The following is a 26,082-nucleotide window of genomic DNA, read 5'->3' as shown; positions in this document are numbered from 1 at the left end:
CCTAGTAGGATTTTCAATTCCTGCTGAAACTTGTCTCCCCAGTGTTTGCCCTCACCTACCCAGAAAAGTCCTCTGGCCTCCTTGTGAGCAATACATGGTCTAGTTCTTCCTGCCTCAAGTTATTTGCACCCATCTCTTCTGGATCTCAGTGTGGCCCACTCAGTTATTTCCTGACCCCCCACCTCTACTCTGCCCACTTTGCCTTCTGCTTCCTGACCCTCCCCCATGGTTTCTTTTGAAATAAACACTTTCATAACATACCAAGAACTTAAACACAGAAAATCATTAATATATGTAGCTTTCACCTTAGAGAAATGTCATTTATTCACAATCTATCATAATTAAAGTGACTGCAAATTATATCATTAATCAACAAATTGGAAGTTTATACTTATACTGGCACTTTTTTTAGTCTAATGGTTCATTTCTCTAACTGCTAGCCTTTATTAAGAGTACCTGTCATTTCAAGTCTTTTTAAAGTACCCAAGGTTTTGGTAAGAAAAAATCATTGTGTAGCCTGCCAGCTCAAATTGTGCTAACTAAGCTTGATATAAAATATCTCCTGAGAGTATCGGTATGTTCATTCAATCATTAGATGTTTCGAGCACCTAGTATGTTCTACTCTTCTGCTGTTCTGCTGCTGGTAGGTCAAGCACAGAGGCCAAGCATGAGAATGATTCCAGTAGTGTTTCCTATAGTCATTGCCCCTCGTCCGGGTGCTGGAAACATCCAATGAACAGGCATGGCCTGTGTTCTCTAGAAGCTTGCAGTAAACTATCAAGCTATCAGACCATCTCATTTTTCTGATACTGGAGAATGTGCACCACCATGGAATTAATTTACCATGAACTGAACTCAGCTCTTGAAACTCCAGATTTTTAAAGAATTATTTCTTGTTTTTAACCTTGGATACACACTTTCCCAAGTTGACTAACAGGTTTTCATGCCTTAGTAAGAGATGTTACCTAAATGTGCTTTGGCCTCTGCTTAATGTTTTGAGCATCAAGGTGGGCATTAGGTATTGTTTTGGGATACAGCAGTGTTCTCTGTCTCTGGAAGTGAATCTGTGCTGCCCCAGGAAGCCATGCTCCCCTCAAGGATAGCCATTTCTGCCCTGTCAGTCATCTCTCTTTGCTCTTGTGGGTTTGTCTGTAATATCCCTCTCCATCCCCTCTCGCTGCTGTCCCTGTGACTGAGGAAAAACAGGCTGCCAGTGGAATCCAGAACATTAGGATTATTAAATCAATAACCTAAAACAAAATATAATATTAAATTGTACTCCTCTTCTGGGTAGCTGAGTTAATATGAGCTTTTCTCACTGTTCAGAGATGTCCTTCTGGCAACTTCTGCTCTCCAGGAGTCCTTCTGTATTAAGTTGTTGATGTCTCTGTTGCCGTGAGCTGAATGTGCTGAATTGCTGGTGTTTTAAAGATGTCAGAACAAACATATTATCTCTGTTTATTAAGGTTCAAGGGGATTCTACTGATAGGATTCTGAACTATTTGGGTTTATCTAGATGTGCCTGAAACTGCTGCTATATATCAATTATTTCTTTCACTCTCATAGCTGTTCTGACTGTTGTTCTATTCTTTTGTCCTTATTTATAAGCCCTCTTAGGATTTGCTGTGTGGACAAATTTTTTCTTGTGGAGAGCCCTTCCTTCATTGCTTATTTCCCCAAAACCCTGCTTACAGCTGTCCCTAGTGGCTTTCCCAGTTGTCTATGACTGCTATGCTGTTAAAAGCCATACTTTGGGAAGGATTGTGGGGCCTTGGAGAAGGACTGTTTTCAAACAGGTTTCTCTCCAGTCACTGCTTTCTCCAAGACGACTTGGTGAGCTGCAGAGGGGTCCTTTGTGGAGTATCTAGCAGCTACTTGATCCACAGTGGAGTTCTGGTTCCTTCCCCTAGTTCCCAGCCTCATTTTCCCTTTTGACACACACTTCCTCTCTACAATTTCCTGTGCCATACTCAGCCTTTCTTCCCTACAGATTTTGACAGAGCTGGAGCACAGTGGCATTGGAAGAATTAAAGAACAGAGTGCCCGCATGCTGGGGCACCTGGTCTCCAATGCCCCCCGGCTCATCCGCCCCTACATGGAGCCTATCCTGAAGGTAACTCACAAAAGCTGGAGAGACTGGCACTTCTGTCACGTTGTGTGGGACAATGGGAGTGTTTCCGTTGATCATTTCTTTAGTCCCAGGCTCAGGGACAAGGACTACATTGGGTATGTCAGTTAAAGAATACCAAGAATCCCACCAATTGCAGGGAAGGGCTTTCCCTACAAGAGGTAAGAGTTGATGCTCCAAGCACATCACCAAGTGTGCTGGGAAAGGAGAAGTAGGTGGATAGTGGCAGAAAACAGCTCCCCCAGACAGGAAAAATGAACTTTAAAATATGAAACAGCCTTCACATCTGAATACTTTAGAGTCATGTGAAGTCTTCCATAACTTGTGTAAATCTGGACAAATGACCACACAGATATAGTTTGGAAGAGACATGGGAAATGACTTTAAATCATGGCACTTCCCAGCTCTCTCTTGTCAGACTTGTGCCCGGTATGGGAAAAATGTTTGAGAATCCCCATTCCAGAGAAATCCTGGATTCATAAGGCCTAGAAGTAATTTACCTGTGATTGAGAGGGTCTCTTGGGTGAATTTTACTTATGTAAAAGAAAGGTTTCTAGTGGATTCTGCTCTGCATTCATTTTCTCATACCTTCTTAACATAGGCTTTAATTTTGAAACTGAAAGATCCAGACCCTGATCCAAACCCAGGTGTGATCAATAATGTCTTGGCTACAATAGGAGAATTGGCTCAGGTAAGGGAACAATGGATTTTTCTATAGGATGGAAAGAATACTTTTTAACCTCTGAGTAAGTCAAAATACTTAGTAATGCCATAATTTCTAATCTTACCTACCACGCTCTTTTTCATCTTGTAGGTTAGTGGCCTAGAAATGAGGAAATGGGTTGATGAACTTTTTATTATCATCATGGATATGCTCCAGGACTCCTCTCTGTTGGCCAAAAGGCAGGTGAGTACCACTCCTTCCTGATTGATCGGGAGGCCAGGGACCTAGTCCCTTTTAAGTCTCTCAGAGTTCCCAGCCTAACACAGCATAGCGTATATTAGGTACTCAGAAGTATCTGTTGAGTATATAAAAAAAAGTTGGAACCTGAATTAGCTATCATCCTGACCTAGAGTCACTTTCAGTATTAGGGCTGACCAGTGCCAGTTTCTTTAGACAGAAGAAAACACAGATCATCTATCGGAGTCCCAACCCCTACAGGGAACTAGAAAGCCTGGGTGTCTGCTGTAGAAGCAAGCAGAGCTTCAGCTTGCCCTCCCCGAGTCCTGCTTCACTTTGGCCATTGAGAGCATTAGGTGACTAGACTAAAATTCAAAGCAGTCTTAATTTCCTTTCAAGTCAGATTTCTCCTGTTGATCATTCTGGATATGGAAGGACTATGTATTTCCTTTGAGAAGGGTAGGGCTTTTGTATTGATTGCTCTGTTGATTTGCAGCCTTGTTTTTAGGTCCTGATTCTCAGAATTTCTGTTCATGGTTAGTCTCTCTACTAGAAACTTCTTAACTTGTGAAAGCCTTTAACATTTCATTGTAATCATTTAATGAAGAGTACAAACTATGCTTTCTTTTCTGTCTTACTGGTTCAACAATGTATATGATCTTTTGCCTGTCCAGGTGGCCCTATGGACACTGGGACAGCTGGTGGCCAGCACTGGCTATGTGGTGGAGCCCTACAGGAAGTACCCCACTTTGCTTGAGGTGCTGCTAAATTTTCTGAAGACTGAGCAGAACCAGGGTACACGGAGAGAGGTAGGGAACATGGCAAACTTTAAAGACTTTGCTGGGAGGATTGAGAGAGAGAGAAGGTTGTGGCATGAATGTGCTCTGACAGTATTGACTAGACCACCTGTCTGTCTCCGTCTGGTCATGTAGTTGGACATTCGGGTATGAACTGGGTATCACAGAGCATGAGAGGATTAACTTGTAATCAGATGTTGTGTTTCCTTTTTCCCCACCCTTTCCCACACAGGCCATCCGTGTGTTAGGGCTTTTGGGGGCCTTGGATCCCTACAAGCACAAAGTGAACATCGGCATGATAGACCAGTCCCGTGACGCTTCTGCTGTCAGCCTGTCAGAATCCAAGTCAAGTCAGGATTCCTGTAAGTTGAGAAGAACCATGAGAGACTTGCCAAGTTCCTGCTGCGCAGAGCCCCTTGCCAGCCACGTTTAGGAAGAGCCTTAGGCTGGATGACTCGAATCACAGCATGTTGGCTCACTTTGCAGCTTTCCAAAGGACAGTTAACAGTCTCCTCTTGAATCACAGCAGGGACGCTGTTTCCCAGTGTACCCAGAGCTCTCACAGCTTTCCAGGTTCTTTGTCAAGGGTCAGTAGGCTAAGTCTGTACTCATTTTGGGGGCTGATGAGAGAGATGTGACTTGTCACCTCATCACCCTGTTCTCTCTATTCTTTGTTAGTGCTTCTTTGATGTTTTCTGTTCCCATGGCACCCAAGGATAAAGAGGCAAGAATTTATTCTTCCTCTTAATTGTTGGGGTATCTGAGGCAAGGCTCAGGGGCATAGAAAAACTATTAGTGATCAGAATCCAGGGCTCTTTTTTCCATCATGTGGTTTGGCCCTAGAGCCCCTTTGTCTTTTGACAAGGAGCCTGAGAGATTGGCTAGGGCTTAGGGACGCCCTCAACTTACCCCATTGTCCATCTGGACAGGCTTATTTCTCAAAGTGTGAAAGTTCAACAATGCCTCTCCCAACTATGCCAGCAAAATATTATTTTCCCAAAATAATGTAATTTGTTTCCAAATTGTGTGGATGGCATCATACCGCATGCAGTTTGTTCTCTGTATTAAGTGTGCCTAATCCTTCCAGACCCCAGGCTATCAGGAGCAGATTCTGAGCTGTGTCCCTCCAGGTGTTCCTCCTTACTCAGCTGCACCAGTCATCCAGCCCCTTGACAGTTCTAGTTCTAACCCACTCCATGGCACCGTTAACCCTCATCTGTCGTCCAGTGTCCCCACCCCGCCCCAAGTCCTGGAGATCCTTGTTGTCCAGGTCAGGTAGCATTTGCCACTCACTTGTCTGGATTCCGTGTGGGGATCAAACAGCTGCTAAGCTGATGTTTGCCTAATTTAATTACCTTTACTTTCATTTGAGGGAGTAATTATTTTTATTTATGGTTTCAGCTACAAAGTTGTGAACTATAATGATAAGAAGCAAAGTTAAATATAGCAGTTTAAAGAAGCCCATCATGTACTGACTGTTCTAGGCTTTTGTGGTTTGAGTAGTAGAAAAGCCAAGAACTGTTGAGTCCTCACTGATGAGAGCCTATTCATTGGTCCTAATACATGCTGCATTCTCAGTGGTGTCAGCATGTAGCAAGGAGAAAGATATGAATGCTAATGACTGCCAGGAGGTCTTCTGTTTGTTGTTAACCATGTCTGCATGAAGTCAGAATCACATCCCATAGAGCTCATGAGGCTCACCATTGTTTTTGTCGTAGCTGACTACAGCACCAGTGAAATGCTGGTCAACATGGGAAACCTGCCCCTGGACGAGTTCTACCCAGCCGTGTCCATGGTGGCCCTGATGCGGATCTTCCGAGACCAGTCACTGTCTCACCATCACACCATGGTTGTCCAGGCTATCACCTTCATCTTCAAGTCCTTGGGGCTCAAGTGTGTGCAGTTCCTGCCCCAGGTCATGCCTACTTTCCTGAATGTCATTCGGGTCTGTGATGGGGCCATCCGGGAAGTAAGTGGCTAAACCCCAACGCTTGCCCCTCCTGGCTCTAAGCCACACCCGCATGGAAGATCCATCTTTGCCTCAGCTTCCTAATAATGTACTCTGCTTGCTGTTGAGCATAATGGCTCTCCTTCCCCTTAACTTCTAGCACCCAAGTCTATAGGCTTAATCAGCTGGGCACAACTTCCTGGTGTATCCCCTCAAAAAGGCTAAAGGAAGAGTAGCCTAGAGGGTGGGACAGCATTGTCATTCTCAGTATTCCAGGTTCAAACCAGTTGTCCGGTAGAACGTCCCACAGAGTGGCTTGCTGCTTGCTTCTTCGTTATTAGACTTAACTCAAAAAATTTTCAGTGAGAATACAGCAGAGGTGAAGGTGTGTATTTCTTACCAGATCTCATGATGTCCAGTTTGTCTCATTACTGTTGATCCTGAGCTTCAGCACTGTTAAGTTGGCATTTGTCAGATCGCTGCATTGTAAAGTTACCTTTTCTCTTTAGTCAGTAAGTAATCTCTGGGGTGATACTTTGAGACTGTGTGACTATCCTTTTACCTAATGATTTTAGCTTCCTTTTCATGGTTCTTGCCTGAATCAGTTTTCACACTGATTGTAAAATAATGACTTTCTAGTCCTATCATTTCTTCTACTTGTAGCATCTGGCACTTTTCTGTAAAGAAGAAATTTCCCCTTTGCCTCCTCCTTTCTCTGTCTTGTTCTGTATTTTTTCTCTCTCTAAACTACAGAATATGCAGAATGGTTCTTTGATTACTATATCTATACCACTTCCAACAGCAAACCTACTAAATGAAGTTCAAGGTGGCTTTGCACTTCCTATTGTTCTTGAATATATTCCACAAGGGTGTACAGTCCAAGTAGTGTGTTTAAACAATACTTGATTTGTTTTTCCCTCTGTGATTATATGTTCAATTTGATGTACATTTAGAGGAGGATAATATCTTTTTTAAAAGTGTATTTTCTAATTTTGTGCTTGGAGTGTAGATGTGCAGTTTGTTTTTATGTAATCAACCTCATTGAATTCTTACTAATTCTAATAATTTACCTGAATATTTTCCCAGGTCTTCACTCTGAATAATCATATAGTCTGCAGACAGACAGTTTTGGTTTTAATCTGTAAACCAGTTCTTACGTTTCTTTATGGCATTCTTAGGACCTTCACTGCAGTGTTGAATAGACTCTGATTGTGGAAATCCTATTCCTGGCTTTAATGGGACTGCTATTAAGATTTCACCATTAAGTATGATGTTTGCTATAGGGTTTTAGTGGATAGCTTTTTAAAAGATGTAAGATCGTTATTCTGCTCTTTATTATTACTTCTGTCATATGTTCTTTCTTCTACTTTTTTTAAAAATTCTTAGGTTTAAACATTAACTCTTAATTTATTAAAGAGCTTTTATCATGAATGGGTACTGGATTTACCAAATGCTTTTTGTTTGTTGTGACGGTCATGTTTTTCCCTTTCAATGTGTTAATATGTTGAATTATATTTATGTTCTAATGTTGAAATATCCTTCAATTCTTGTATTAAAACCATCTTGGTTATGATGTATTTTTTCAATATATAGATTTTATATATAATATTTAATCTAGAATTTTTACAACTATGTCCCTGGGTGAAACTGGCCTGTGGTACTTATTTTTTAACCATGGGTTCAAAGACCAGTTTAGCTTTTATGTTTCTTCTTAAAGAAGAACAGTTCGGCCCCATATTTCTGAGAAATTATTCATTTTATCTAAATAACAAAATCCATTGGCATGAATTTGGTCACGCTATTCTTTTATATTTTAATTTATTGATAGAGATTTTATTATTTTTCTTTTTCAAAGAACCAACTTTTGCATTTGTTGATCTTTGCTCTTATATCTGTTTTCTATTTCATTAATCTCTTTATTCTCATATTTTCTTTCTGCTTTTTTTTTTAATTCTTATGTTTAAACATTAGCTCATTAACTCAGTCCTTCTTGTCTAATCTGTTAAGGTTGTAAATTTATCTTTAAATGTTTAGCTGCATTTCAAAACTTTCCAAACTCTATTAATAGAGTTGAAGTTTACATACCGTAAAATTCACTGTTCGTAAGTATTGAATTCAGTGATTTTTAGTGTATTTGCAAAGTTGTGTAACCATAACTGTAATATAATTTCAGAAAATTTCCACTATCCCAGAAAGAAATCTTCCATTTACATTCATTTCCCATTCCTACCTCAACCCTGAGCAACCATTAATCTACTCTCTGTCTCTAACATTTGCCTTTTCCGGGCATTTCATAGAATTAGAATCATACGTGTTTTTTTGTGTCTGGCTTCTTTCACTTAGCATGATACTTTTGAGGTTTGTCCATGTCATGACATGGATCAGTATTTCATTTCTTTTTTATTGCTGAATGTAATATTTTCATTGTTGTTCAGAAATAAGTATTTCTAATGTTTATTATGATTTCTTTCACTGCTGAGTTATTTAGAAGTGGATATTTTAATTTGCAAACTTACAGGATTTAAAATTTATTTTTTGGATGTCTATTTCAAACTTAATTGCATTAGGTTTATAATTCTTTGGTGTTTGCTGAAACTACCTGGATAGTCTAATGCTTTTGATTTTGATAAATGTTTCCTCTATGCTTAGGAATGGTGTGTGTTTGCTGATGTTAAGTGCAAGGTTCTACATATGTCATTAGATTTAAACTTACTACTTGCGTTCAAATTTTTTGTATTCTTGTTCATTTTTTGTTTGCTTAATCTGTCAATTACTAAAAGAAGTGAAATAAGTCTCCCTTACAGTGGTGGATTTAGTAATTTCTCATAGTTTAGTCAGTTCTGTTTTACATATTTTGAGGGTTATATTAGGTGCATACAAATTGTTAATCATCATTACCTTCCTGTAAATTAAATCTTTTATTTTTTTTAAGGATCCTTTTTATCTTTAGTAATACCTTAAAATTTATTTGATCACTACTAATATAGCTAGGCCAGCCTTTTTTTTTTTTTTGGAGGGTGTTATGTCTTTTCTTATCTGTGTACTTTTAACTATCTTGTGACTTCCTGCTTTAGATGGGTCTCTCATAATTATGTAATAATAGAGCTAGATTATCTCTTCAAACCATTTGAAAATATTTGTCTTTTAATCAGTGCAATCAGTCTAGTTACATTTATTGTGATTGGTAATATATTTGAGTTTATTTCCACCATCTTCATGCTTTATTTTTGACCTGCTTTAATTATTTGTTTATTTTCTTTCTTTTCTGTCTTTTTGCACTCGATTGAGCTTTTGTTTTCTTTTTCCTTTCTACTTTTGGCCACCTTTAAATTTATTAAGTATTTTGTAACAGAATATTTCAATCATAAACAAGAGTAGACAACTTAAATTCTCATACTTATCAATAAATACTAGCATTTGATCAATTTGGTCTCATCTTACTATGTTCCCCCCCAACAACACACACACACATACACCCACTTTTTTCTGGGATATTTTTTTCCCTTTCTTTTTTTTTTTAATTGTGGAACCATTAATATATAATCACATGAGCAACATTGTGGTTACTAGATTCCCCCCATTCTCAAGTCCCCACCACATACCCCATAACAGGCACTGTCCATTGGCATAGTAAGATGATGTAGAATCACTACTTGTCTTCTCTGTGCTATAAACTTGCCCCCCACTATGTTATGTGTGCTAATGATAATGACCCTTATTCCCCTTATCCCTCCCTTCCCACCCACCCTCCCCCAGTCCCTTTCCCTTTGGCAACTGTTAGTCCATTCTTGGGTTCTGTGAGTCTGCTGCTGTTTTGTTCCTTCAGTTTTTGCTTTGTTCTTATGCTCCACAGATGAGTGAAATCATTTGGTACTTGTCTTTCTCTGTCTGGCTTATTTCATTGAGCATAATACCCTCTAGCTCCATCCATGTTGTTGTAAATGGTAGGATTTGTTTTCTTCTTATGGCTGAATAATATTCCATTGTGTATATGTACCACATCTTTATCCATTCATCTACTGAGGGACACTTAGGTTGCTTCCATTTCTTGGCTATTGTAAATAGTGCTGTGATAGACATAGGGGTGCATATGTCTTTTTGAAACTGGGCTCCTGCATTCTTAGGGTAAATTCCTAGGAGTGGAATTCCTGGGTCAAATGGTATTTCTATTTTGAGTTTTTTGAGGAACCTCCATATTGCTTTCCACAATGGTTGAACTATTTTACATTGCCACCAGCAGTGTAGGAGGGTTCCCCTTTCTCTGCATCCTCACCAGCATTTGTTGTTCCTAGTCTTTTCTATGTTGACCATCCTAACTGGTGTGAGGTGATATCTCATTGTGGTTTTAATTTGCATTTCCCTCATAATTAGCGATGTGGAACATCTTTTCATGTGCCTGTTGGCCATCTGAATTTCTTTGGAGAAATGTCTATTCATATCCTCTGCCCATTTTTAATAGGGTTATTTGCTTTTTGGGTGTTGAGACATGTGAGTTCTTTATATATTTTTGATGTTAACCCCTTTCTGGGGTATTTTAAAGCAAATTCCAGATACGTCAGTTTTTTACCAGTAAATACTTTTTTTCCTTATACAACCACAATTATGATACCTACAAAATCAGTAATAATTCCTTAATATCATTTAATATCAATCTTCTCCAGATGTCCTTGTTTATATTAAAAATATCTTTTTACATTTGTTTTATTCAAATCCAGATAAGGTTCAATTGTGGCATTTGGTTGATATGTCCAGTTCTCTTTCTATCTATTTTCCTTTTCCCTCACTTTTTATTTCATGTTATATATTTGTGGAAGAATCCAGGTCATTTGTCCTATAGAATTTCCCATTCTGTATTTGGCTAACTGTATCTTCAAGATGTCTTTTAACTTCCTGTAAACTGATTAGATTTAGAGGATTGATTAGATTCAGGTTCCATTCTTTGGCGAGAAATACTTCATAGGTGGTACCTTATACTTGCTATTTCAACATTTAGTTGAGTATTTTCTAAGTGATCTGTTTGCAATGATAGGAAGGTTAATCAGTAGGTTCAGGCGTTGTGATCCTGTGTTCCCTAGCAGCCTTTCTCCTAATCATTTTAGTGTTCACTGATGATTGTTTCCTAGAACCATTATTTGATTAGAAAGTACAAAATGGTGAATTTCTGGTTCCAATATTCCTTCTGGATTTGTTAGCTAGAAATCATTTATAGAGAAGTTTATGTCATCAGCTATTAATTTGAAGTATAGTTTATGCAGGAAAGGAAGAATAAAATAGATATTCCTAGCTTATCAAGTACATTTCATTCAAGCCTACGCAGAGCTACTTTCAAGGAGCTATGGTTTATTTAAGCGAGAGATGATACTTAAGAGACTGCAGTTTGTATGCTGGGGTGCTCATTGCTACTGGGTTATTATTGTTTCTAGGCCTTTTTGGTGAATAGAACTAGAAATGTATAATGTTTAGAAAAAGGAAGTATAAATCATAAACTTAATACTGAAATTTCCAATTCAAATTTAAGATTAAACCGTTTTTACCTCTCTGATTTTACACTTGTATGTCTTTTCTGTTACACTGAAAAACTTGGCCTTGGTTCTGATATTTCTATAATTACTTGCTTTGTCTTTTTAAAAAAATTTTTATTAAGGTATTATTGATACACACTCTTATGAAGGTTTCACATGAAAAAACATTGTGGTTACTCATTTACCTATATTATCAAGTCCACACCCATACCCCAATGCAGTTACTGTCTGTCAGTGTAGTAAAATGCCACAGATTCACTGTTTGCCTTCTCTGTGCTACACTGTTTTCCTTGTGATCGCCCACACCATGTGTACTAAACATAATGCCCCTCAGTCCCCTTCTCCCTCCCTTCCCACCTGCCCTTCCACACCCCTCCCCTTTTGGTAACCACTAGTTCCTTCTTGGGGTCTCTGAATCTGCTTGCTATTTTGTTCCTTCAGTTTTGCTTCGTTGTTATACTCCACAAATGAGGGACATCATTTGGCACTTGTCTTTCTCCACCTGGCTTATTTCACTGAGCATAATGTCCACCAGCTCCATCCATGTTGTTGCAAATGGTAGGGTTTATTTCTTTCTTATGGCTGCATAGTATTCCATTGTGTATATGTATTGCATCTTCTTTATCCATTCATCTACTGCTGGACACTTAGGTTGCTTCCATATCTTGGCTATTGTAAAAAGTGCTGCGATAAACATAGGGCTGCATATGTCTTTTTGAATCTGAGAAGTTGTATTTTTTGGGTAAATTCCAAGGAGTGGGATTCATGGGTCAAATGGTATTTCTATTTTTAATTTTTTGAGGAACCTCCATATTGCTTTCCACAATGGTTGAACTAGCTTACATACCCACCAGCAGTGTAGGGGGGTTCCCCTTTCTCCGCATCCTCGCCAGCATTTGTTGTTCTTTTCGATGCTGGCCATCCTAACTGGTGTGAGGTGATATCTCATTGTGGTTTTAATTTGCATTTCTCTGATGGTTAGTGACATGGAGCATCTTTTCATGTGTCTGTTGGCTATCTGGATTTCTTCTTTGTAAAACTGTCTCTTCATATCTTCTGCCCATTTGTTAATCAGGTTATTTGCTTTTTGAGTGTTGAGGCTTGTAAGTTCTTTATATATTTTGGATGTTAACCCCTTGTCAGATATGTCTTTTACAAATACATTCTCCCATACTTTAGGATGCCTTTTTGTTCTGTTGATGGTGTCCTTTGCTATACAGAAACTTTTTAGTTTGATGTAGTCCCATGAGTTCATTTTTGCTTTTGTTTCCCTTGCTTGAGGAGATGCGTTCAGGAAGAAGTTGTTCATGCTTATATTCAGGAGATTTTTGCTTATGTTGTCTTCTAAGAGTTTTTATGGTTTCATGACTTACATTCAGGTCTTTGATCCATTTTGAGTTTACTTTTGTGTATGGGGTTAAACATTAATCCAGTTTCATTCTCTTGCATGTAGCTGTTCAGTTTTGCCAACAACAGTTGTTGAAGAGGCTGTCATTTCCCCATTGTATGTCCATGGCTCCTTTATCATTTATTAATTGACCATATATGTATGGGTTTATATCAGGGCTCTCCAGTCTTTTCCATTGGTCTATTCTTGTGCCAGTACCAAATTGTCTTGATTACTGTGGCTTTGTAGTAGAGCTTGAAGTTGGGGAGCATAATCCCCCCAGCTTTATTCTCAGGATTGCTTTGGCTATTTGGGGTCTTCTGTGGTTCCATATGAATTTTAGAATGATTTGCTCTAGTTTGTTGAAGAATGCTGTTGGTATTTTGATAGGAATTGCCTTGAATCTGTAGATTGCTTTAGGTGGGATGGCCACTTTGACAATATTAATTCTTCCTAGCCATGAGCACAGGGTGTGTTTCCATTTATTGGTATCTTCTTTAATTTCTCTCATGAGTGTCCTATAGTTTTCAGGGTATACGTCTTTCACTTCCTTGGTTAGGTTTATTCCTAGGTGTTTTATTCTTTTTGATGCAATTGTGAATGGAATTGTTTTCCTGATTTCTCTTTCTGCTAGTTCTTCATTCATGTACAGGAATGCAGTACATTTCTGTGTATTAATTTTGTATTCCGCAACTTTGCTGAATTCAGATATTAGATGTAGTAGTTTTGGAGTGGATTCTTGAGGGTTTTTTCTGTACAATATCATGTCATCTGCAAACAGGGACAGTTTAACTTCTTCCTTGCCTATCTGGATGCCTTTTATTTCTTTGTGTGTCTGATTGCTGTGGCTAGGACCTCCAGGACTATGTTGCATAGAAGTGGGGAGAGTGGACATCCTTGTCTTGTTCCCGATCTTAAAGGAAAAGCTTTCAGCTTCTCGCTGTTAAGTATAATGTTGACTGTGGGTTTGTCATATATGGCCTTTATTATGTTGAGGTACTTGCCCTCTGTACCCATGTTGGTGAGAGTTTTTATCATGAATGGAGGTTGAATTTTGCTGAATGCTTTTTCAGCATCTATGGAAATGATCATGTGGTTTTTGTCCTTCTTTTTGTTGGTGTGGTGGATGATGTTGATGGATTTTCGAATGTTGTACCATCCTTGCATCCCTAGAATAAATCCTACTTGATCATGATGGATGATCTTTTTGATGTGTTTTTGAATTCGGTTTGCTAATATTTTGTTCAGTATTTTTGCATCTATGTTCATCAGAGATACTGGTCTGTAATTTTCTTTTTTGTGGTGTCTTTGCCTGGTTTTGGTATTAGAGTGATGCTGGCCTCATAGAATGAGTTTGGAAATATTCCCTCTTCTTCTACTCTTTGGAAAACTTTAAGGAGGAAGGGTATTAGGTCTTCACTAAATGTTTGATAAAATTCAGCGGTGAAGTCATCTGGTCCGGTAGTTTTGTTCTTAGGTAGGTTTTTGATTACCAGTTCAATTTCGTTGCTGGTAATTGGTCTGTTCAGATTTTCTGTTTCTGGGTCAGCCTTGGAAGGTTGTATTTTTCTAGAAAGTTGTCTGTTTCTTCTAGGTTATCCATTTGTTAGCATATAATTTTTCATAGTGTTCTCTAATAATTCTTTGTATTTCTGTGGTGTCCGTAGTAATTTTTCCTTTCTCATTTCTGATTCTGTTTATGTGTGTAGACTCTCTTTTTTTCTTGATAAAGTCTGACTAGGGGTTTATCTATTTTGTTTATTTCCTCAAAGAACCAGCTCTTGCTTTCTTTGATTCTTTCTGTTGTTTTATTCTTCTTGATTTTATTTATTTCTGCTCTAATCTTTATTATGTCCCTCCTTCTACTGACTTTGGGCCTCCTTTGTTCTTTTTATAGTTTCGTTAATTTTGAGTTTAGACTGCTCATATGGGATTGTTCTTCTTTTCTGAGTTGGCCTGTATTGCAGTATACTTTCCTCTCAGCACGGCCTTCGCTGTGTCCCACATATTTTGCATTGTTGAATTATTGTTGTCATTTGTCTCCATATATTGCTTGATCTCTTTTTATTTGGTCATTAATCCATTGGTTATTTAGGAGCATGTTGTGAAGCCTCCATGTGTTTGTGGGATTTTTCATTTTCTTTGCATAATTTATTTCCAGTTTCATACCTTTGTGGTCTGAGAAACTGGTTGGTACAATTTCAATCTTTTTGAATGACCGAGGCTCTTTTTGTGGCCTAGTATATGATCTATTCTTGAAAATATTCCATGTGCACTTGAGAAAAATGTGTATTCTGCTGCTTTTGGGTGTAGATTTCTATAGATGTCTGTTAGATCAGTCTGTTCTAATGTGTTCAGTGCCTTGTGTCCTTACTTATTTTCTGTCTGGTTCAGAGTGTACTTGCTTTATCTTGCAGAATATTTACCTATATGTATTTTGTATACATATAAAATACATATAAAATGACCAGTATTAACAGTGAGATTACTAAATGCCGTTCAAGATTTTGCAATTTTTTTGTGTTGTTTTTAGGATGTGTCCTGTTAGGAGTGTACACCAAAAAACTGGGTTTAGTCACTTGAAATCCTTCTTTGAGTGATTGTGCATTCACATTAGTTTATAGTTAAATTAATTTGTTTCTGTTTATTTTCAACTTTTAGAAATTCCTCTGAATTTTTCTAATTGAACTTTTATTCTAGTTAGGTAAGACATTAACATAGTTTCCTATTGCTGGCATAACAAATCACCACCAACATAGTAGCTTAAAGCAACAACACAAATTTATTATCTTATAGATCTGTAGGTCATAAGTCTGACTCAGGTCATACTGAACTAAAATCAGGGTGTCATTTAGGCTGAGGTTCTTTCTGGAGGCTCTAGGGAAGAATCCATTACCTCGCTTTTTCTAGCTCCCAGAGGCTGCCTGCATTCCTTGGCCCCTTTTCTCTGCCTTCAGAGTCAGCAACATTGCATTTGTCTCTAACCCCCTTCTTTTGCTGTCAGATCTTTCTCTCCAACCACTGAAAGGGAAGTGTCTCTGCTCTTAAGGACTCCCATGGTTAGATTGGGTCCACATGCATAATCTCCCGTCCCAAGGTCCTGGACCTTTCTCACATTTTCAGAGGTCCTGTTTGTCATGTAATTTGTTCACTAGTTCTAGGGATTAGGGCATGGGCATTTTGGGGTACCATTATTCTGCCTACCACACTTTTCCCAAAGTTAACCATTTTTATTGGTGTCTAAATTTATCTTTTCACTGTTTTATTTTTGAAAATGTAAGGGAATATTGCTCCACCTTCCTTCCTCAAAGCATTTATATGGGACTTCATTGTGTGAACCTACTGCAGCTATTAAACCAGGCCCCACTGGTGAACGTTCATGTTTTTTTCCAGTCTTTTGATATTTAAAATAATCCCATAGTAAAAAACTTTATGCATACATCATTTTCACCTCTTGATCTTTTGTACTTGATTGGCCTCATTTCTTTCATTTAACTCTTTGTTCTGCAGAATAGATCCCAGTGTACAGTAAGAGAAATGGATCTGGTTTTACCTTTTTCACCCTAAAAATTTGGTTTGCATATCTAATTTCACAAAGTCTAAAATTAGCATATCCATCTTTTCCCTCAGCCATATGTGAACCTTAGAATGATTGCTCAAACTATCTCCTTTCCTTCTTATGGAATATCATTCTTTTTTACCACTGAATTAAACATTGTTACTATTATTTTATCTAGACAGTGTTTGTTTATATTCATCCACACTTGCCATTTCTTTCTCTTTCTGTCTCCCACCTCATAGCTTCCTCCTAGGGTCATTTTCCTTCATAAGGCAAATTCTTATTGTGAGCATCTATTGAAGTAAACTCTTTTTCTTTATCTGAAAAAATCTTTATTTTGCCCCCTTTTAAAATCTTCATTTAGCTGAGAATAGAATTCGGGGTTCTTCTGCAACTGTAGATACTGTCCTACTGTTTTCTGACTTCTTTTGTTGCTATTGAGAAATCATTATTCCTTTTTACTTAATCTCCCTTTTCTCTGCAGCTATTTCAGATCTTCTCATTATTTTTGTTGTCCTGAAGTTTCACCATTGTGTATCTAGATATGGGTATCTTTTTCTTACCCTGTTTGGGATCAGTGGGTTTCCTGAATGTGAGGACTCCACTCCTACTTTTTCCTATCAGAATTTGATTCAACATGTAGAGCTTCTTACTCTGTCCTTAATATCTCTTAGTTTCTTGTTCATATTTTTCTTATTTGTCCCTCAGAGATGTATTCTGAATATTTTTTCACATCCATTTTCTGTTCACTAATTCTTCAGCTATGTCTTTTTGGCTCATCACTGATTTTCTAGTTTCAATTCTGTCTTTTAATTTCTGAAGTCATATTAGGTTCTTTCTCATTATTTTATTATCACTTTTTCTTTAAGCCTTTTAAATAGATTTCTATCCAATAATTACAAATGTATCACATTACTGATGCATCTAAATTTAATTCTAGTTCCTGCTGAGTCACACTTACAGTGTTTATCCTTATGTGTTTTATACTTTTAGATCATGTATCATATTCATCTGGGCTTTCCCTGGAGCAGTACTAGAAAATCTGCTCCAAAGTTTCATCTCTCCAGAGAGGATTTGCATTTGCCTCTGCCAGCTAATCCAGGAGAACTTTAATTTTTTGGCTTAGAGTTTCTCAGGCCGCACTGATCATTAAAATCACACCCTAAACTCATAGGAGAATGGCCTAAAATTACAAACTCTCCAGGGGAGACGTTTTTTTCTACCTAGACTCCACATTAAGACTGACAAACTTTGTCTTCTTTTGCCAGTAGGCAGATTGGGGGTGGGTGGAGGGGGACGGTGCGGTGGGATTCACCATTTCTCTCAATATGTAGCCTTTGAAAGTCTGGCTTTATAGGAAAGATTTCAGTTCTGATAATCTAATAACAATGTCTGTTATCTTTTATGCATTACCTTTAGGCTTTTCATAGGGGAATCTGGGAGATCTAATCCACCATATTTTTAGAAACAAAACTATGTGCTCTTTTAAAATACTTATGTTCAGGAGAAAAAAGAAAAAAGCATGTGAATGAATCTAAAGGAGAAGAAATGAGGTGGCAGTGGGGGCTCCTTACCTGGGAATGGGACACTCACCTGTGTGTGTCCACTGTGTTACCATTCCTCATCAGTCTGCCCCAGAGGCTCCCCCATTTATACCCAAGAGGAAATGACAGCAAGCGTCAGGAGGCTTTTGTCCTCTGTCTTATGGTTTTCCCTGGCCTCCCTGCCATCCCTAATGCCCTGCTTTTCTTCCAACTTAGATTTTCTACCTCCTTTCAGGTTTTATATAACAACATTTAAAGAACCACTCTATTTAAGAGTCTCATGTCCCTTGATCTTTGTAATGTATTTTTATAGAGACCGTTTCACAAAACCTGTCAGCAGTGATTATATGAGGAGGGGCCCAGGAGATAAGTAGTGATGGCCTGACTGAGTCGAGCCTGTGCCATAGTGACCAAGTTCTAGCTTTATAATCCGTTGGTGTCCCTGTCATTAAAGAATGAGTCCCAGCTGTCTTTGAGCCCAATCCTTGATGTCCTGTCAGTCTCGCATCTTTAGGTATTGAGTGTGGTAAGTCTATTACTCACTGTTTGAAACAACGCTTTCCATTTATCCCATCTTACCCAAGTTTCAAAATGTGGATTAGCGTTAAAATATGTATGTTTATTGCTAAATTATCCTGTCCTTGTTAATGGTGGAGAGCAAAGGCATAGAGAGCTTAAAGTCTTTAAGGGATGGAGGTTTAGAAAATGCTACTTACTATTGACATATATAGCACTATCTAAAGATCTTAATAGAATAAAAACTCTACCCTGAAGACATCTTTAACCTGGAAAGTAGTTGGGATTCCCTTACCCAAGCCCTCTTTATTTCCAACTTTATTTAGTGATGGCATCTCTTCTTACAGTTGCAAGGTTATCAACCTAAACAGAATCCCCTTATCCCATCCCTCCCCCAATTTGCTTGCTGTTTTAGATAACAATTTCTTAGACACACTTGTCTAATTAAGATCTAATTAATTGAGTTAATTACTATAAATGAATCACAATATCCATAATAGTTAGCTATATTTATTGTAGAAGGTAAATAGTAGTGAATTGGGACTGAATAAGCAAAAGATACATTTATAGTTGATAAGAATTTCATGTCCAATTTTAAGTCTTTAGTAACTCCAGAAATTATTCAGTGATAGATGGTGTTCATTGAGCACTTAACAGTATTCATATTGCTATTCAAGTGCTGTTTAGGTATTTTCCTATTTGACTCTTAGAACAAGTCTAGGAGACAAGTACTATTATCTCCATCTTACTGCTGAAGAGGCTGAATGTGGAGAGGTTAATGAAGGTCACAAAGCTAAGAGGCAACATAATGACTCAAAACAGCCTGTCTGGCCCCAAACCCCCTGCTAGGCAGTAACTGGCTGGCCTGGTCTGTAAAACCACAGACAGTTGTTTTTAACCCCCACTACCATCATCACCAAAGGTTTTATGTCTGATTCTTTGAAATTTAGTCTCAGGTAGATATGGTGGCGTGGAAACTGATTGATTGGTTTATCTTTATTTATTCACATGGACTTATGGTAAGCCCAGGAGTTCTGCATCCTTTATGGTGCCAACTTGCTGACCTCTTCTTCTCCATTTCAGTTCCTGTTCCAGCAGCTGGGAATGTTGGTGTCATTTGTAAAGAGCCACATCAGACCTTACATGGATGAAATAGTCACCCTCATGAGAGTGAGTAGAAGTTAATGCTTTGGCCTGTTCATCAGTATCTAGGTCAGGAATGTTCAGAAGCCAGTTTGGATAATGTGAACATTTTTTTCATGGGTCAGCTTAGAGCTGTTACAACCTGAGTACAAGAAGTGGAGCAAGATGTCCCACAAGATTACGAGGGGGGGACGGGCTGTGGCTGCAGGCTCCCAGGTATAAGAGTACAAAGAGTCTGAGGAGGAATCCTGAAGTAATTGTTTACCAGAAATAGACTTTCAGGTTCTTTGCCTCACACACAACAAAGCAATTTCATTTAATATTACAACAGTGCTTGACTGTTCCCACGAAAGCTCTCTTTCTTACTGCCTATAAAACCATGGCCTTAAGAGAGGCCTGGGGATTGGGTTTTCTGAGGGCTATTAAATATGATGGACTCCTGTCAGGCACTGAGAAAGAAAGTGATGCTTTACCCTGCTACCTCCAAAAGCATAAATGCTACCTCCTGACTGCAGCAGCATGTGAGAAAAGGCTCACATCCCAGATTTTATAACACGCTTTAAGCGGGTGCAGAAGCTCCCTATCAATGCCAATATCACTTTTCTGTTTGAGGGGGAGGCCTGCGTCCTACTGTTCTATATAATTTAAATGTCTCTGTTGGGAAGACTGCTTTGCATTGATGGCCGTGTCCTCAAAGAACTGGAAGACAATTCTTCCAATGAGTTCTGTTCTTCTACATGAGGCCTTTGTAGTTAGCTTGGAGGAAGCAGCAGGACTAAAATCAAAGTGGCTGGCTTCAAACTGAAACTTCCCTGAAACTGGGTCTCCAAACTGAAAAACTCTTCTATGTATGAATAATTAAAAGCTGCTCTGTTCCCTGACTGCTGCCACAGAGGCTCTACACAAAGAAGAGTTAGGAAGAATGCTAAAAGCCTGGTGGCACGAGGGGGGGGGGCAAGGGAGGAAACAGTGAATGAGTGGTTTGAAGCTGAAGTAATCTGTGACTTATTCCCCCCAAAAAACTTAGGACTAAAGCATTGAGTTTGAGGCAGGGGGCCTCATACCTGTAAAATACAGCTTTCATTTCTTCCAAGCTGGAGAAGGTGCAACAGGGGCTCTTCCTTTGGCTGTTGATCCAGGGCATTTTAATGAGCTCCGCAGAGCCTGGGAAGAGAACAGTTTTTGTGAACGGTGATCCCTGGGCAGGCTGCCTGGCTTCTTTGAAGTAGAGAAACCCCTGGTGAGAGCCAATAGTAATACAGTAGAGAGGCAGGTGGGCTTTCTCTAAAGAAGGCAGAAAGTGTGGTCCAAGTGAATGAACATCAGACAAACCATGGAGGCAGTAAAATCTGTGGTGTTTCTTTGGCAAAGCTTTTTATCTAGAGAAGATAGCTTCTGTGGAGAGAAAACTTCTCTCTCCAAGCAAAGAGAAAGTTTTACTAGCATTTATAGTAAGGTTTTTAGTTTCCAAACTGTTATGATTAAAAAAAATTTTTTAATTAAAATACTTGTAGCTTTATAAATAAAGCCTTTCATCTGAGGAGTTATCTTTTTTTTTTTTTTCCATTGACTCTTCCTCTGAATTAATTGGGGACCCAAGAGTAGGAATATGTATTTGTTGCCATCATTAGTAGAGTTTCTATCATCATTACCCTGGAAGTTTTAAAAAAAGTGGCAGGCAACTGTCTTTTTGAGTCAATTTGAAATGACAGCTTTCCCTGGAGTCAGAGACTTGAACCATTTGCGTTACGGTACCCAGGCAGGATCTGTGGCCAGTTGGCCAAATTTTTATTTTAGTAACTTATGTGGAATATAATTACATGTGTATAGAAAAAATGCTCCTTTTGTGGTACACTTCAAGCCTGAAAATAAATTTGGGACAGATGTCAGATGCTGTCTAACAAAGTCCAAATCCAGAAAGGGCAAAAAATCTTGTTAACACTGGAATCTCTATCCTCTGGTAGAGACCAGGTGGTACTCAAAGTAAAGAATACACCCTGGGCAGCTTGAGAGCTCCTAGAGTGACATGAACTTACTCATTTATTCTGCAAACTTGTGTTTGGATGGCTGGAATATCCCAGGAGCTCCTGGGGAGACAGATGGATCAAAGGGATTTCTTGCCCTTTACTAGCTTACAGTCTAGTAGAGGGAGGGTGGCAAACAAAATGAAGTATTACAGGTGCTAGAAAAGAGGAGGGCAAAGGGACCCAAAATGCATAATAGAAGAAGAACAGGAAAGCCTTTGTAGGAGAATTGAGGCTTGAGCCAGGTCTAGAAAGACAGACAGGACTTAGCTGAACAGAGAGAGAGGGTTCTAGGCAGATCAGCATGAGCAAAGCATAGAGGAGCGAAGCAGCCTGAGGCACCAGGGAAATGCAGTTTAATTTGTTCACTGTGGCTGTGACACGAGTTATAAGGAGGCCCAGGGAGAGGAGGACAGGGAAGGAGTCCATCTTGGGGCAGACCATGCTCGCTCTTTTTGCTTCTTTTTGGCATCTCAGTTTCCTGGTTCATATTACAGCAGAAAGGCACCTGGCTTTGTTCTTCTATCTCTTCCCTCCTCATAGGAATTCTGGGTCATGAATACCTCAATCCAAAGCACTATCATTCTTCTCATCGAGCAAATTGTGGTAGCTCTTGGGGGTGAATTTAAGCTCTACCTGCCCCAGCTGATCCCACACATGCTACGTGTCTTCATGCATGACAACAGCCCAGGCCGCATCGTCTCCATCAAGGTGAGCACCCCTAGCACCCTCTGGAGAGATTTCCAGTGCCCATTGGCGTCTCTGGCCAATCAGCTTAGAGATGAGCTCTGAGTGACAGAGTGATGCTGGAACCACAAGATCAAATCCCAAGAATATGAATACCTGATGCATGCAGTTTACAGAATTTTATAGTCCTCTCTTGATTATCCTTATGTTCTGTCTTCTTTAATGGATTATTCTTGGTAAACATTTTATACCAGACCAATTTTCTCTGTTACCCGGCACTGATTGCTTAGCAATTGAAATAAGCTCAGAGAAAGTAAAGTAATATATAACCAAAATAAAATGAGGGGAGAAAAATGTTATCCAAAGAATGTAGTTCAAAGCCACTTCACCTGGGCTTTCCAGAGCCCCCCCCCAGAATTTTGAAGTGCCCATGTATGTAAATACTTACTGATACTGACCTTTGCTCCCTTTTGCAGCTGTTGGCTGCCATCCAGCTGTTTGGTGCCAACCTGGACGACTATCTGCATTTGTTGCTGCCCCCTATCGTGAAGTTGTTTGATGCCCCTGAAGTTCCACTGCCATCTCGAAAGTAAGCCCCTGCCTTTGGGTCTAACAGTCATTGAGCTTTTAATGTTTTCTTGAAAATGTCCTTTTCTTAAATTGCCAGGCTGTCTTTCCATTTTTTTTGTTCCTTTAACTCCCATTATTTTGGTCCAGATATGTTTCAGGTTTTTGGAAATCCTAACTGTCCCCATCCCATTGGAATGTATGTTGGATCCATTTTACCTAAAATACTTCAGAAGCCATTCCTTCCCATTCGGTGTTGATTGTTAAAGTAACCCTCAGCCACCTCTCTTACTTCAGGACCATATGTTAGCAATTACTGTATGTTAGTGATTGTTGCAGGGCAGCATTAGAGACAGTGGACCGCCTGACAGAGTCCCTGGACTTCACTGACTATGCCTCCCGGATCATCCACCCAATTGTTCGAACGCTGGACCAGAGCCCAGAACTGCGTCCCACAGCCATGGACACGCTGTCTTCACTTGTCTTTCAACTAGGGAAGAAGGTAAGGCAGGAGACCCAAACAAATGTGCTCTTCTGCCTGCCTTTGAGAAGATGGCTTTGAACTTCTCTATTTGGTAGTCTGTAGGTCTCAGCCACCATCAGAGAACTCAGATTTGCTTGTTTTCCCCTTCGTTTATTCAGCAAATATTTATTGAGCCACCTATGTGGGCTCTTCTGGGGATCACATAGTAAACACAGTAGTGGCCTTGTTCTCACAACGCTTACATTCCAGTGAAGCAAAGCTAATAAATACATTTGTCTCATAAGAGGGATGGGTCAGAATGGGGAGAGATGCTGTTTATATAGGGTAGACAGGGAAGACCTCTCTGGTAAGTTGAGATTTGAGTGCAGACCTAAATAGAGGTCTGAGCCCAAAGAGTCTGGCGCCGGCAGAAGCAAACAGCAACCGCAAGGAGTAGGAGGAGAGTAGTTGTGACTTCAGAGGAGAGAGCAAAGGGGAAAGTGCTTGGGGTTAAGAACATAGAGAGATAAGATAAGGTGGGCTGGGATGGGGCATGGAGACTGGTTACTGTAAGCCAATAGTCCTCAAAATGTGACTCCCAGACACGCAGTGTTAGGATCTACATAGCTGGGAACTTGTTAGAAATTCAGATTCTCAGGCCTCGCACCAGACCTCATGAACCAGGAACTCATATGGAGCCCAGCAAATTTTGGTTTCATAAGCCTTCCATGTGATTCTGATGCCCATACCAGTTTGCACATCACTGATCTACACTATTTTAAGTACTTTGGCTCGGACTCTGAGCAGAGCTAGAACTTGTAGGATTTTAAGCACAGTAGTACTATGATCTGACCTAGCATTTTAACCCCATGGAAGATGACAGGAACTAGGGTGTGTGTGTGTGTGTGTGTGTGTGTCTGTGTGTGTGTAAAGTGATCCTTGTAAATACCACAGAGCTAGCTCCAAACCCAGAAGAAGTAGCTGTAATGTGGTAGTAGGAATATTCTTCTCTACTTCCCACTCTCCAAGGTAATGGTTTCACACCTCTTGCCTCTCCTTTTGTAGTACCAAATTTTCATTCCCATGGTGAACAAAGTTCTCGTGCGACACCGAATCAACCATCAGCGCTATGATGTCCTCATTTGCAGAATTGTCAAGGTGAACTGTGCTTCATTTCTGTTTCAAAGTACCCCGTTTTCTTTCTCAATTGGTGGTCATGTAATCTTAACTATGGCAGAATATCTAGCTTGTTAGCTCCAAACTAGGGACTGGCAAACTCTCTGTAAAGATAGTAAATTTTCTTCAGCTTTGTAGGCTACGTGGTCTCTGATGCAACTACTTGGCTCTGCCCCTACGGCCTGAAAGCAGCCAGATACAGTGTAAATGAATGATCCTAGCTGCAGTCTAGTAAATTTTATTTATGAACACCAAAATAAGATTCTGTGATAATTTTTATGTGTTACAAAATACTGATCTTCTTTTGATTTTTTTTTTTTATCATTTAAAAATGCAAAAAAATTCTTAGCTCTTGGGCCATACAAAAATAGGTAGCAGGCTATCATCCCAGCCGTCACTTTTATCACTGCTCACAGTTGTTTCATCTTTGCCAATTGCATGCTCATACTATTAAGTCAGTGCTTGTCAGTGACCAAGAGTGACCAGCAAAGACTGGTCTACAATGGGGAATTCAGCTCACCAGTGATGCATTTTGTCCATACATGTAGCTTTTTACTTGTTGTTGAAATCCTGACTCTTCCAGAAAGTGTGAACTCAAAGGTTTAAGGATGTTTTCTAAACTGGGAGCGCCTACTAGAGTTACAGCTTTCTTCTGTAAATCTCTGCTTGCAGGGATACACCCTTGCTGATGAAGAAGAGGACCCTTTGATTTACCAACATCGAATGCTGAGGAGTGGCCAAGGAGATGCACTGGCTAGTGGACCAGTAGAAACAGGACCCATGAAGAAACTGCATGTCAGCACCATCAACCTTCAAAAGGCAGGTCTATGTTTTTCTGGGGCACTTGGAAAGGAGAGTCCTGCTCTTCTTTCTTGTGGAAAACTTTTAGCTCTTGCTACCCTCAGTTTAAAACAACCAAAACCAGCCCAAGCATTTTTGAAAATCTAGGTACCATGAACTTAGGTCATTTTGTCTTTCTCCAGGTGTCTGAATTATAAATTTTTCTTAACAGAGAGAAAGAAGAATAAAGTAAGTATCCTTTTGTGCTCCCTTGGAGCTTTGAAAGTAAAACCCTTTGTTGCAAATAACATTCTCATTTCTCATGTGAATGGAGTAAAACCAGTTAGTCCCCTACTTAGCACTGAGGCTGATGCAGTCTTTTTAAAGCAGTGTTTCTTAAACTTCTGAGATTCACTGGACTTCCCAACTGCTGGGAGCTTGTTAAAATGCCTGTTACGAATCAGGTGGTCTAAGGCCAGGCCTGATACTTTGCATTTCTGGCAAACTCTCAGGTCTGCCAGTGCTGCTGGTCCATGGGCCACACTTCTGAATAACAAAGTTTTAGATCTTTGCAGCTAAATACTGAATTCTCTATGCTGACCGAAACCTAGGATATATATAACCAGCTTTCCCCCTGTGCCACCAGCCATCCACTTAAAAACAGACAGTTTCAAAGCATCTCTAGTGGATCTGAGCAGAATAATCATAGTTACATCACTGACTTTTAAATAAATATACCAGGTTGCTTATTTTCCACATTTTTCGTTAGTCTTTAGTGCTTCTGGTGGCTGTAAGCAGCTCCCAGTTTGGATTTCTACATGGTGGTGGTGTTTCTTCATTAGCAGCTGGCTCACGCAGCTGTACTTCAAGTGTAGAAGCAGAGAGAGAGAAAGAACTGGAAGACCAGGGTCCCACCTAACTTGTTCTCTTCTTTTGGCCA

General features: G+C 39.5%; 1 protein-coding gene across 4 annotated transcripts in view; it reads left to right on the top strand.

Moving 5' to 3' along the window:
• The window catches only part of MTOR (mechanistic target of rapamycin kinase), a 144,647-nt gene that overhangs the window by 17,971 nt on the left and 100,594 nt on the right, over positions 1-26,082 (top strand). For 3 of the 4 annotated variants that reach the window (XM_036925182.2, XM_036925181.2, XM_057499721.1), the window contains 12 exons: positions 1,991-2,113; positions 2,730-2,819; positions 2,943-3,035; positions 3,704-3,838; positions 4,059-4,188; positions 5,545-5,795; positions 19,386-19,472; positions 22,013-22,180; positions 22,633-22,745; positions 23,051-23,225; positions 24,252-24,344; positions 25,035-25,181. In XM_036925182.2, coding sequence (XP_036781077.1) covers positions 1,991-2,113; positions 2,730-2,819; positions 2,943-3,035; positions 3,704-3,838; positions 4,059-4,188; positions 5,545-5,795; positions 19,386-19,472; positions 22,013-22,180; positions 22,633-22,745; positions 23,051-23,225; positions 24,252-24,344; positions 25,035-25,181 — 1,605 coding nt within the window. The remainder of the gene's footprint in view (positions 1-1,990; positions 2,114-2,729; positions 2,820-2,942; positions 3,036-3,703; positions 3,839-4,058; positions 4,189-5,544; positions 5,796-19,385; positions 19,473-22,012; positions 22,181-22,632; positions 22,746-23,050; positions 23,226-24,251; positions 24,345-25,034; positions 25,182-26,082) is intronic. The other variant, XM_036925183.2, reaches the window with a different exon arrangement.

The sequence above is a fragment of the Manis pentadactyla genome, chromosome 4 (assembly GCF_030020395.1).
Source record: "Manis pentadactyla isolate mManPen7 chromosome 4, mManPen7.hap1, whole genome shotgun sequence".
Classification (NCBI taxonomy): Eukaryota; Metazoa; Chordata; class Mammalia; order Pholidota; family Manidae; genus Manis; species Manis pentadactyla.
This window is presented reverse-complemented; position numbering and strand designations above follow the sequence as displayed.